At 38.4% G+C, this 12,928-nt stretch overlaps 1 protein-coding gene across 1 annotated transcript in view; it reads left to right on the plus strand.

Moving 5' to 3' along the window:
- The first annotated feature begins 3,726 nt into the window (after positions 1-3,726).
- LOC141758413 (proteasome activator complex subunit 4B-like) overlaps positions 3,727-12,928 on the plus strand; it is a 45,784-nt gene continuing 36,582 nt past the window's right edge. The window contains exons 1-5 of the mRNA XM_074619781.1: positions 3,727-4,238; positions 6,584-6,724; positions 9,800-9,916; positions 11,439-11,483; positions 11,676-11,825. Coding sequence (XP_074475882.1) covers positions 4,045-4,238; positions 6,584-6,724; positions 9,800-9,916; positions 11,439-11,483; positions 11,676-11,825 — 647 coding nt within the window. The 5' untranslated portion in view covers positions 3,727-4,044. The remainder of the gene's footprint in view (positions 4,239-6,583; positions 6,725-9,799; positions 9,917-11,438; positions 11,484-11,675; positions 11,826-12,928) is intronic.

Raw genomic sequence — 12,928 nt, forward strand, 5'->3', positions numbered from 1 at the left:
ACACTCTTCACTCTCCAAACTGAGACACACACAAAAACACACACTCACACATTGATACACACACACACACACACACACACACACACACACACACTTATTGGCTGCCCGAGTTTTTCCAATATTTTAGTAGCGAGAAAACTGGCATCACTCTAAATCCCTGGTGGAAATGAAAGGCTTGATGTGTGTGTGTGTGTGTGTGTGTGTGTGTTTGTTCTTGGGACTGATTTTCCTTGATGTCTGCAGATGATTGGAGGTAAAGATGAGCAAGCTGATGGAATTCAAAAACATCTTCTCCCACTGGGACCATCATCTCTCTTTCCTTTCTCTCTCTCTCTCTCTCTCTGTCTCTCTCTTTTCCCTCCATCACTTTTCCTCTCTCTGTTCGGTCGTCTCCCTGCTGAGTCAAAAGAGGCATCATCATCCTGAATCATATTTTCCATCTGTAGACTCCACTTGTGGAATAATGAATCGCACAGATGTGTGCACACATGCACGCGCTTGTGCCCATGCTAAAAAAAAACGCACAGCTTCTCTAAATCCAGATACCTAGAAGCATCACAATGAAGAACAAACGGGAACAGACACCCATGTTTCCTCCTGGAAGTGGTTCAAGGGTAAAAAAAAAAAAGCAGGTGCTGTCACTGCTCTGAGAAGCAAAGGTAATAAGATCTGAAGGATATAAAAAAGGTAAAGACTTGGGCGAGATTGCTTGGAAGTCCAGCGTGACATTCTTGGGCTGATATGCCGCGTGGAAGGCACACTCTGTTCTGGGATCTCTCTCAAAGTCTGCGACTCTGTCAGTCTTCCCCCTGTGTTTACGGAGAGAAAGTCTCAGAAAGGTGAAGCTGACTGAAGGTTGCAGGGCTATCACGGCCTGCAGACGGACCTGGCTGAGAACACTTTATGCAATCAGGCCCCATTTCTCTGAAAGTAACCAGACCAGAGATCTCAAAGGGCTTTTGCATTACGCTCTAAGCCCTCCGCTGTGAGCAGCAGCCTCACTCACCGCTAGGCAGGAACACACGGTATCCTGCAAAGGCTGCACCGCTCTTAAGCATGCAGTAGTCAGAGAATTACATGAGCTTAAAGTAAAAGGATTTACATGGAAGGATGCACAGTAATGGAGAGGGACAAAGGTGTTGCCGTGGAGTACATTTCAGTGCATTAATGCTTCTGTAGCATGCAGACAAATCACACAGGTATACTGTAAACAATTGCTGTTAAGTTACAGCAGGATTTCAACAGTATTAACCTGTTATTGCTAAAAACAGTGCTTTACTGTTAATACAAAATAATTAAATTACGCTCATAGGCCGTTTTTTAACTGAACTATAATGCATTCTTATAAAACAGCACTTTACTGCTGATCAACTGTTTAAAGTATCATCAGTAACAGTTTCATGCAGTATTTTTTTTAATTCTGGGACCTGATCTGCACATTTGAGGCTTGTACATTGTACATGATTGTAAAATCAGTGAATTAGCTTTATTGTTCTTCACTCACATGTTGTTGTGGTTTCCATTCTGTGCTTGTAGCCAGATATAGACATACATTTTGGGAAAAGTGTCAACAAGTCTATTATAGCCTTTTTCCTAACAAGTGCATTGTATTGTATTTAGTGTAACTATTCCTATGTCTGTAACCTGCTAAGTCTATTCATCTAGGCAAAAAATTATGTTTATTAAAATGTATGTAAAAATACAACCTAAATAGTGCATTAAAACAAATCAGTAAGATAATGTAAAAGAGAGGTGAAAAACAGCTATATAATGTATCTTTAGACAGTAAATTAACTGTAAAATACTGTGAGATTAATAAAAAAAAAAACAGTTCAAACTGTGTTTTTCATTAACAGTACAAAGCTGTTAATTTCAGCGACAGTATAATAATGTTAATTTTACAGTAACATAAAAGCAACCCTGCTGTGAGTTCTTTACTGTTATTTTACTGGGAAACTCTTAACAGTGTATTTGCTTGCTTAGTTGCATGATGAAGCAAAGACTATTTTCTTTTTAGGATAAATGCTGATTCACAAAATACACCAGACAGACAGACCCTTATTACTTGTCCCAATCAGAGCCACTGTGGGTCAGTAGAACAGGAGAAGGGGGCATTAATCCAGTTATCAGTTCATCCTATTATTCTGCAGATTAGCTTGCAGCACACACACAAAGCGCCTCTGGGATTTGTAGTCCAGAATGATGCCTTCAGGCTTTCTCCTCATCCACGGCGGCCACACATGAAAGCTTTCACATATCAAAGCCTTCTCTTATTAGACCCAGTAGAGCTGAAATCAAAGCCTGACCAGAGTTAATGCACCCTTTCTAGCAACCTGTGGGCCAGACATTTTGTTCGACCCCACTCTCTTTGCGTGCGGTCAGAAGGATACAGTGCTCAAAGTGGGCCTGTACTCAGTAGTACAGTACGCAGTACCGGCACTTCTTCTCCTTCTACTCCTTGGCATACTGTGTCTTTTTGTTGCGTACCGGCACTTCTCACAAACTGCCGGTACTCTAACAGGCTCTCTGGGAGATTCATCTCTTTTTTTCATTCTCTTTAGTTGTGAACATTATTTAAAGTTTTTCTGAATTTGCTCTTTTGATTTATAGAACATGATTTTACAGGTCAAACATTTCCAGAATTAAATGCTCAGACGAAGGCTGTGATAAATAATAAAATAACTATTCAACTATAGTACGTTTTGTCTTTGTTTTTTTTGGAGTTATCTATAGTAATAATAATAATAGTCCAAAATGATGTCACGGTTAAAAACCTTCAATTTTTCTTTTCCTTTCACCTTTTATTCACTGAATTCAGATTATGTCTCTGTATAATATGAGCATCCTGACTGGGACACTGCTCCTAAAACCTGAATGAATAGCTCACACATCTCAGCTCTGCATGCATACCTGCCTGTCTGGCTGGCTGCTGTTGATTTCTAGGCATCCTATAATATATTATAGAGAGATAGGAGTTTCTTAAAGTCCTAATAGTTCTCATAGTGGTTAGAGTCCAAGATGGTTGCAGATAGTGCATGTTTAAAGGTAGATAGTGCATGTTTAAATGTAGATAGTGCATGTTAAAAGGTAGATAGTGCATGTTTAAATGTAGATAGTGCATGTTTAAAGGTAGATAGTGCATGTTTAAATGTAGATAGTGCATGTTTAAATGTAGATAGTGCATGTTAAAAGGTAGATAGTGCATGTTTAAAGGTAGATAACGCATGTTTAAATGTAGATAGTGCATGTTTAAAGGTAGATAGTGCGTGTTAAAAGGTAGATATTGCATGTTTAAAGGTAGATAGTGCGTGTTAAAAGGTAGATAACGCATGTTTAAATGTAGATAGTGCATGTTTAAAGGTAGATAGTGCATGTTTAAAGGTAGATAGTGCATGTTTAAAGGTAGATAGTGCGTGTTAAAAGGTAGATAGTGCATGTTTAAAGGTAGATAGTGCATGTTTAAAGGTAGATAGTGCATGTTTAAATGTAGATAGTGCATGTTAAAAGGTAGATAGTGCATGTTTAAAGGTAGATAGTGCGTGTTAAAAGGTAGATAGTGCATGTTTAAAGGTAGATAGTGCGTGTTTAAAGGTAGATAGTGCGTGTTAAAAGGTAGATAGTGCATGTTTAGAGGTAGATAGTGCATGTTTAAAGTTCTTAAAGTCCTAATAGTTCTCATATGGGGGTCAGCCTTGACAGGCACAGTATAGCATGCTTAAAGAAATAATAGACATGTTGATAGACATGCCAACATGTGAAAAAAAGTGGATTACTGTCCACTTGAAGCCCTGGATGGATGGATACCTGTGAGGTGTGCACTGAGAATGACGCAGCACCTTGACATTGCAGGTCAGACTCAGGGCTTTATGCAGCAGCTCAATTAGTGTGACACACTTTCCCCTGTGATCGCCTGTCTTCCGCCTGGACACACCGGATTATCAACCTCTAACTCCGGCTGCGCACAACATTCACTGGATAAAGAGGAGCGCGTTTTCTTTTTACCCTTTTTACGCACAAGAACAGCAGAGAAGTGAGCGGCTGGATATGACCGTGGATGGAGACATGGCCGGGTTCATCTCCCAGAAGGAGATCGTGTATAACGGGCTGCTGCCGTACTCGGACCGGTTGGACCGAGAGGCCACGGAGCTGCTGGCGGAGATCAAGGCAAACCTGTCCAGAGCAGTCCTCCTCAGGGAGCTGTGGCCAGGGGTCGCCTTCTGGGCCAGGAAACTCTTCTCGTGAGTGTTGAAGCCAACTAGTTAAAAACACATAATTACACACTCAGGATTCATAATAACGGTCTATACAGCAGTTTATGGAGGCTCTAAGGTCATCTGTGAGGCTGTTTTATTATAAGACAAACAAAATCACAACTTACAGCCACATAAATCATCTTTATGGAGTCACATTTAAAGGTCCCATATCGTGCTCATTTTCAGGTTCATACTTGTGTTTTGTGTTTCTACTAGAACATGTTTAGATGCTGTAATGTTAAAAAAAAAACTTATATTTTCCTCATACTGTCTGTCTGAATATACCTGTATTTACCCTCTGTCTGAAATGCTCCGTTTTAGTGCATTTCAACGGAATTGCCTGGCAACAGTTTGGGTCCATGTTTACTTCCTGTCAGCTGATGTTATTGACATACACTGCAACAGGAAATAAACTGGGATACATTTAGAATGTTTACATTTGAAACCGTGTAATGGTCTAAATATTGTATATTTGTGACATCACTAATGGACAGAAATCCTGACGGCTTGTTTCAAACGGATCATTTCTGAATACGGGCTGTGTGTATTTCTCTGTATATTGAGCGCTTCGATACTTTCACAGTATTTATAAAGCACTTAAACCTGCTTTATAATATAAAATACATGAAAATCTCACTTTTTACAATATGGGACCTTTAAGTTAACTCACTCATTTCAAACATCATAAAGCTTCAAATTGTTAACTTTTAAACAGATGTCATTTCAAGCTGTAGAAATCTATGGTTCGATTGCCATTTTTAAGTGAAACTGTCTTTGTTTTGCATCTTTGTTTTCTTTTCAAATAGTAAGTCCAACTTGCTTGTAGGTTCCAGCACATAGAGAGCAGGGAAGAAATTGTTTAAAGTGGCAATCCTTAAGATTTCCATCCTGGTTGATTAGGATTTCCATTTGAGTGAAAACAGTAAATTGAGCTCAGACTTTAGAAGTCTGGAGTCTTTTTGTTGATACAAGAGCACAGGAATAGAATAGAAAATCACATTTCTGTGTACATGAGCTTCAAGTTTTCAGACTTTTTTTGCATAAAGTAGTTCCATTTTGTGTTTCAGCATTTTTTCCGGCAATGTTGCCACAGACACCCAGTTCATAATACTGCAAATATATAAATATTGCAATACTTTCATCAGTGGGCCATAGGCTCAATCACCAATGTGTTACCTCATTTGGCGATAGATAGTGACTTAACAGAAGTTTATTTAAAGGAAAATCTTCAAGATTGCCACGTTAAATAAAGTAAATAATAATAATAATACAAAGTTCTATTTCAAAATAGATGTTACTTTGTGTCAGGGATAATAAAACTGGACATTTTGTCACATATCTTTCACAACATGCGGTCTTTTCCGCCACACAGAGTCATCTCCATCACAACACATATTTTTAAGTAAATTTAATAATAAAGAAAAAAACACAATCTCACTAATAATATTTTGTAGTTTTTCAAAATTCTGCAGTTATGATTACAATTAATTTATAAAATTGGAAAAATCTTTATTGTACCACTCAGAAAGCGACTGAAAGCTGTTTTTCATCTAAATAATGGAAAAAAATATTATCTTTAATATCCTGAAGATAAATACACACACACACATCTGTGTGTGAAATTTCATTAAATATTCAGAAAACACAAGGTATGTTAATAATTCTGTTTTAAAAACACCTTTTTGTGGTGTGATGGAAATGATGATTGTTAGAATAAAATCACAAAAATGATCTATTATTTAAATAATTTCTTCACAGCCACCATCAGGAAGTGTTTCTACACAGGATGGAGAAATAAAACATATCAATACATTTCTTCTTTTTTATATTTATTTTTTTTACTTTTTAAAACCTTAAAATATGTGTTGGACTTTGGACCGTAGTTGAAGAATCAGCCATAAATAAAATGAATAAGCTTTATAAATGTGCACTATAATTTGTTACATGTCAATTATTTTGTATTTATATTGTGCAGCTTGTCAGCATTTCCCTACAGTTGGCCAAAGCTATAATAAATGTTAACTTTAAAACCCAAATATTCAATATTAGGTGTTCAAGAGTCTGTTGCACTTTTAAAAAAGGGGAATAAAGTACCAAAAATATCAGTATCATAGGAGTATCTAAAGACTAAAGAGAGCATCTTGTCATCATGTAACTTTAAATAAAGACCAGGCTTTGTCCACTTAGCGTCTCAGGTTCACTGAGGTTAGTGAAGGTTTCATGTTGTGACACTGGGCCGCTGTGTGCTTACCGTGTTGTGAGGATATGGGTCAGCTGCAGGAAGCAGGAAGCAGGAAGTGACCATCTGCTGTCCTAACCTCCGCCCTCAGGTTCCTGAAGCTGTACGGCCGCAGGTTCAGTAAAGAGGACCACATTCTCTTCATCAAGCTGCTCTATGAGTTGGTCACGCTGCCCAACCTGGAGCCTCACATGATGCAGAGCTACGCCAGGCTGCTCATCCAGCTCCTCAAGTGGGTTTGACACAAACACACAGACACACACAGATGCATATCTGAGCATAGATCTATATATATATATATAGATCTATGGATCTGAGCTCCTCACCCTCAGGGGACAAGGTGATGGAGCTCAGAGAACTGCAGCTCCTTCGTAGTTCACCTGTAGCCTCTCCTGCCCTTTAGTATCCTTTAGTATAATGAGATCAGCCCAGTCGGTAGACATCACTGTGCTACAAAGTGGTAGACCGACGTTGAGTCCCATGACGTGTTAAAGTGGATTTTTCACTTACCTCTTCGCTATTTGGATCGCTGCCATTTGGAGCTTTAAACAACCTGCAGACTTGAGAAAAGAAAAACAAAAGTAATTTAGAAAGCACTTAGATGCCTGCATGAAGGCTGCACAATCCTCCGGATGTGGTATTTTAATTACAGAAAATGTGTGAACTGTGAATATTGCATCAGAGATGAGTTTTCTTGTTATTTTTATGAACTTTTAATACAAATCTGCCTGGATTACGTATTTTTATTAAATTTTTCTGAGCTATACATGCTTCTTTTTTGTCAAACTCAGTGTTTTCTTCTCCCTGATGCTTGGCCATTCTTCTATTAGCTCTTTGGTTGTTTTAACTGCATACTTTTCTGAGTTTTAAGTTTACATCTTAAAGAATCCAAACTTAAAATCACCCCTTCAAATCAAGAAGACCTTGCGATGCCCTGTAAGGCTTTGGTGAGTCTTAGTGGGGGTCAGGACCTCCAGGTGGGGAACCAGAGCATTAAGGGAATGCATAAGAAAATAACAAACATTTAAAAACAGCTCAATCTTAAAAATGTTCCCATAAAAAAGTACAAAATGCAACACTGAAGTTCAGATAGATCTTCAGTTTTAGATGACAATAGTAGGTGTTGATGGAGTGAAAATTTAAATAGCAGTTCAGCTTCAACAATATGACTTGCATGCATGTTTTGTAGTGGTTACAAAAACTATATAATAATCATATGAAATAGTCTACAAAGTCATAGTTAGTATGGATCAATAGTACCAGAAGTACTCAGACACTTTACTAAAAAGCTTCATAGCAGTACAACAAAATGTACAGTACTTCATTACAGGTAAAGGTTCTTCATTCAAGATCTTGTTACAGTAAATGTACAGAAGTATTATCAGCAAAATGTACTCAAAGTACTGTATCAAACGTAAAAGTAGTCGTTCTGCAGAAAAATGTAGCATAAGCAGCATTTTACTGTTGTATGTGGTTGAGGTGGAGCTCAGTAGTTTAGTCCTGTTGTTCCCAACCTAAGGTTCAGGCCTCTTAAAAAGGGTCACTAAATAAATCTGGGGGGTCATTAGATGATTAATGTGGTATATGAAGGAAGAAAAAACTAAGTTCTTCTGTATTCCTATACTTCCTTTTCTCTAATCTTTGCTTTTTGTTGAGAAATATTGGATAGTTTTACCTCTTGACGCCTCAAACTGTTATTTAAGTGAAACCATCTCAGCAGTTTAGAAGGGAAATCTCTCTTTTTGGGAAGGAGCAACAAGCCAAAACGAATAGGGTTCTTTTAGCTCAATATTAGTTTTTAGTGTACAATCTCAAGCTGAAATGAAACTAGCAACCATAACTGTCAAATAAATGCTTTGGAATAAAAAGTACAATGGCTACGTTCCAAATCACATCCTTTTTCTTTTTACTTTTAGTACATACTGCAGCTGCCCTAGCCAGAAAAGCATGCTGGCTTGCATACTGCATAATGTGACAGGGTGTAGTAGGATCTCCTGGTATTTTTGGCATACTGCATTTGACATATGTATTGGGGCATACTAAATCTTTTTCTGGCATACTAAATAGTATGGTTGTGTGGGTACTGGAACGCACAGACAATTTCCCTCTGAAATGTAGTGCAGTAAAAGTTTAAAGTGGCAGAAAATGGAAATATAAATCTAAATAGGACAGTACAGTAAGTAGAGTTATTGATTAAATGTACTTAGTTACCCCCCACACATGGTAAGGAAAAAAGGACAGTGAAGTATGTTGGCCTAAGTGTACATTTATTGCTCTTTAAGCCGTGACCTACATCGTAACTCCCTGCCGCTTTCGTCTCTAAAACCACTACTCCGGCGGCTGCAGGATATTCTCCACGACGGTCACATTCATCACTTCCCATTTGTCTCCAGTTGTTTCCACGATTTTCACATCCATCACAAAACAACACCTGAATGTAGCTGTCATTTGTCTGAGTGTTTTCCATTAGATGAAAAGAGAAAGATCTGGGCTAACCGTATATTAAGTGCCAGGTCTCACAGCTGAGAGATGAATTTGATACTCAACATCACGCATCAGGTCTCAATTGGCTTCTTCTTTTTTTCTCGCGTTTCACCGTCATTTCCCCCATTGTCTCTTCTTTCCTTCAATTTTAAAATCTCCCCAATGAGAGTCTGTTCCATAGCTGTTAGATGAATGAGAGAGGAGACGACAAGAGGAATGTGAGGCTGTGGAAACTGCATATTCTTCAGTGCACAGACTCAACCTTTCTATGGGGTTTATTCCTATAGAAACTGTGTTTTCTTTACAAAGAATAAGTAATAGAGTTCAAAGAAAGCAATGTGAAAGTTTCTCAAGAGGATTAAAAAAACGGCTCTGCTAAGTATAATAAAGCACTCATCAGTTAGAGGCAATTTAAAAGCTTAACAGGGCGTTTGAAAAATCAAGAATCATGAGGTAACTCCACTGCGTGCCGCGTCGACTTTCAGTAGTCTAAGAGTCTACACCTGCAAATTACTAATGTCTGCAGCTGTCAGTCCAGTTGTGCTTTATTGAATACAAAGAAATCACAGTGCTCTGTTTGCAGACATGTCGGGAAGTTGGCAGGCATCATGTTGAGCGCAGCCTGAGTAATTTCCCCATGATTACAGACTCTTTCAGACACCCTGTAGTTTCTCACATCCATAGAACATTATTACCATCATTTTCTCTTAACTGGGGTTCTCTTTTTCAAAGGTTTAAATATCAAAGAAACTGAGTGAAGTCCTGCAACATCTTTTACAAAAGAAGCCAGACAAGTCAATAATTGGCTTCTTTTTTCAAACAGGAAGAAGGAGCTGCTGTCAAGGGATGACCTACAGTTGCCGTGGCGACCCCTCTATGATCTCTACGAGAGCGTCGTCTACTCCAAAAATGAACACCTTGGACTCATCTGGTTCCCCAAGTATGATGTTATACCTTTACATTGACCTGTTGGGAGGAGTTGAAACACTGTTGTTACTGTTCATGTACTCCCCACTACTTCTACTACTACTACTACCGTTATTACTACATCTACTCGCCTCTTTCAGACAGTTAGATGAGAAGATTGCACTCTTGTACAGTAAATATGAAGCTACCACCATCTAACATAGCTTAGCATAAAGACTGGAAACTGGTGGAAACCCACTTTAGTTAGCTAGCTACTGGTTGATGCTTCATATTTACTTCTTCTTCTTCTTCTTCTTCTTATTCGCACCCCCTGGTCGCTGGCTACATCATGGATGTATTAAAAGAACTACAGTCATAAATCCCAAACTAAAAAGTTAAAGTACACGTCAAATAATTTTTTTCCAAAGATGGTTTCTGTCATTTTAGGTAGTTCTTATCACGCTGATGTATGTTCACGAGTTAATTTTTTGATCAAGTTTGATTTTAATTAGTTATTTGATGCTATTCACCTTATTACGCCCCACCCACTTTTATTAGTTTGTTTCTTCTGCCTTTGTGTTCGAACTTCCGGTTAGCTACTTTTTTTTTCTTTTTTTTAAATCTTGATTTGTTGTGGGCTTTCAAACAGAAGGGAGCAAGACTGTTAACCTCAAATAAAGGTTAAGAATAGCCGATTATCAAGCAAAGATGCCAGACATCCTTTAGTTTCTGAAATATGAGGATTTCCATCTTTTCTCTGTGTTATTTTGCTTTAAAAATATTGTGTTTTGGACTGTTGGCGAGACAAAACAAGCACTTTTTAGATGTTATGTTGGGCTTTTATGGGCACTATGTTGTGACTTGTTATTGATAGGGATGCACAGATCCGACTTTTTCAGTCCCGATACCAATAGGGATACCTGGGCTTTGGGTATCGGCCGATACCGAGTACCGATCCGATACCAGTGTTTAATTAATAAGCTGTATGCCTCACTGTGTGAAAGTGACTGGGATCTTTCTTTTATGTGTAAGACAACATCAGGCTTGAACTTAAACATAGCTTTTCTGACTTTGTAAAACAAAATGTGACCAATAAATACATAGATATAAATGTATTTGTTATTAATTATTAGAATAATAAATCATACACCAGCAACTTGGTAAAAAATCAAAAAACATAACAGGAATTACAATTCAAGTGTAAACCTTTTAATGCAGCAATAAATTGGTTAAAACTTAAACAGGAATTAAAATTCCACTATATACGTAATGTATATAAACATAAAATGTAATTGTATATATCGGCCACATTGTCACCGATATCTGATCCAGCTATGCGAGTCAGTATCGGCCCAATATCCGATCCAGTATCAGTATCGGTGCATCCCTAGTTATTGACTAAAAGATTAAATTGAAAGAACAACCAACAGATTGATTAATGAGGAAAACAATTGTTAGTTGCAGCCTGATTGTTGAATGTTTTGTGTGGATCTCATAAGATAGTAAAAGCAGAATTCCCTCACACTCACACACCTCCTCTCTCTGCTTGTTTGCAGCTCAGTGGACCACATTTTGAAGGCTTTGATCAAAAGCTGCAGACTGTAAGTCTCATCCTCTGTGATCATGTCATTTGTGCACAGGATAATGCGTTGCTTTGATCTCCGGTTGAGCTGCGTGCCGTAGATCAATGTGTGTATTTGTATCTCCAGTCTGTCTTTGCTTGTCCGCATCTATTTGTGCTCACGTCTGTCCTTGCCTGTGTGTGTGCGTGTGTTTGTGTGTGAATTTCCCAGGTATTTCCCCGCGTCGTCCACCAAGGAGATGCTGGATGAGTGGCGCCCCCTGCTGTGTGTGTTTGACATGGCCATGCAGAAGGCCGTCAGTAACATGGAGCTGTTCCTGCCCACCATCATGCCACCGGAAGAGCACAGCCAGGGCTTCCAGTAAGTGGGCCAACTGGAACGGCTCTGTTAAGAAACTTATATTATAAGTGCAGCTTGTCTCGGCCAGAGCTAACACAAAGGGTTTATAGTGTTATCAAAAGCGGCCTTTATTTATTTATAGAACAATCTCTGCCAGCAGAAAAAGAAGGTAAAGTCTTTTTGGTCCTAAGATGGAAACTTAAAGGTCCCATATTGTAAAAAGTGAGATTGGCATGTCTGTTACAGTATAAAGCAGGTTTAAGTGCTATATAAATACTGTGAAAGTATTGAAACGTTCAATATACGGAGAAATACGCACAGCCCGTATTCAGAAATTGTGCGTTTGAAACAAGCCGTTAGGATTTCTGTCCTTTTGTGATGTCACAAATATACAATATTTAGACCATTACACGGTTTTAAACATAAACATTCTAAATGTGTCCCAGTTTATTTCCTGTTGCAGTGTATGTGAATGACATCAGCTGACAGAAAGTAAACATGGACAAAAATTGTTGCCTAGCAACGCAATTCCATTGCAATTCCGTTGAAATTAGCTAAAACGGAGCGTTTCTGACAGAGGGTAAATACAGGTATATTCAGGCAGACAGTATGAGGAAAATAAAGGGATTTTTGAACATTACAGTATGTAAACATGTTCTAGTAGAAACACAAAATATAAGTATGAACCTGACAATGAGCATAATATGGGACCTTTAACTTGTTGTTTAATCTTTTGGTTGGATCTTATGACCATGTGTCATGTATAACCACATCTTTCAGGCTCTGTAATACACCTTTTCACCTGGGACTATCAATAAATAAAGTTATTTTTGCGTCAGCAGTGCTCCCCCCTCTCCTTGTTTTTGCTAATATTTCTGCTGCCTTGGAAAACCTCTGCCCCTCTCTCTCTCTCCTCACCCTTCATGGTGTTCCAGCTATGAAGCCTCTTCACAGCGTTCGCCGCATTCTTCAGTGTATTTGCTCTTTCGCAAGCTATTTGTCTGGATTTAGTCTTGGATTCATCAGCAGTTTCCGCACAGTTTCCACAATACATCATCTTTAATACTCTATTTTTTTCCATTTCAGTTTCTCTCTCTCTCCTCCGGAATCAACAAGGGAGGGAG

The sequence above is a fragment of the Sebastes fasciatus genome, chromosome 20 (genome assembly GCF_043250625.1).
Source record: "Sebastes fasciatus isolate fSebFas1 chromosome 20, fSebFas1.pri, whole genome shotgun sequence".
NCBI lineage: Eukaryota > Metazoa > Chordata > Actinopteri > Perciformes > Sebastidae > Sebastes > Sebastes fasciatus.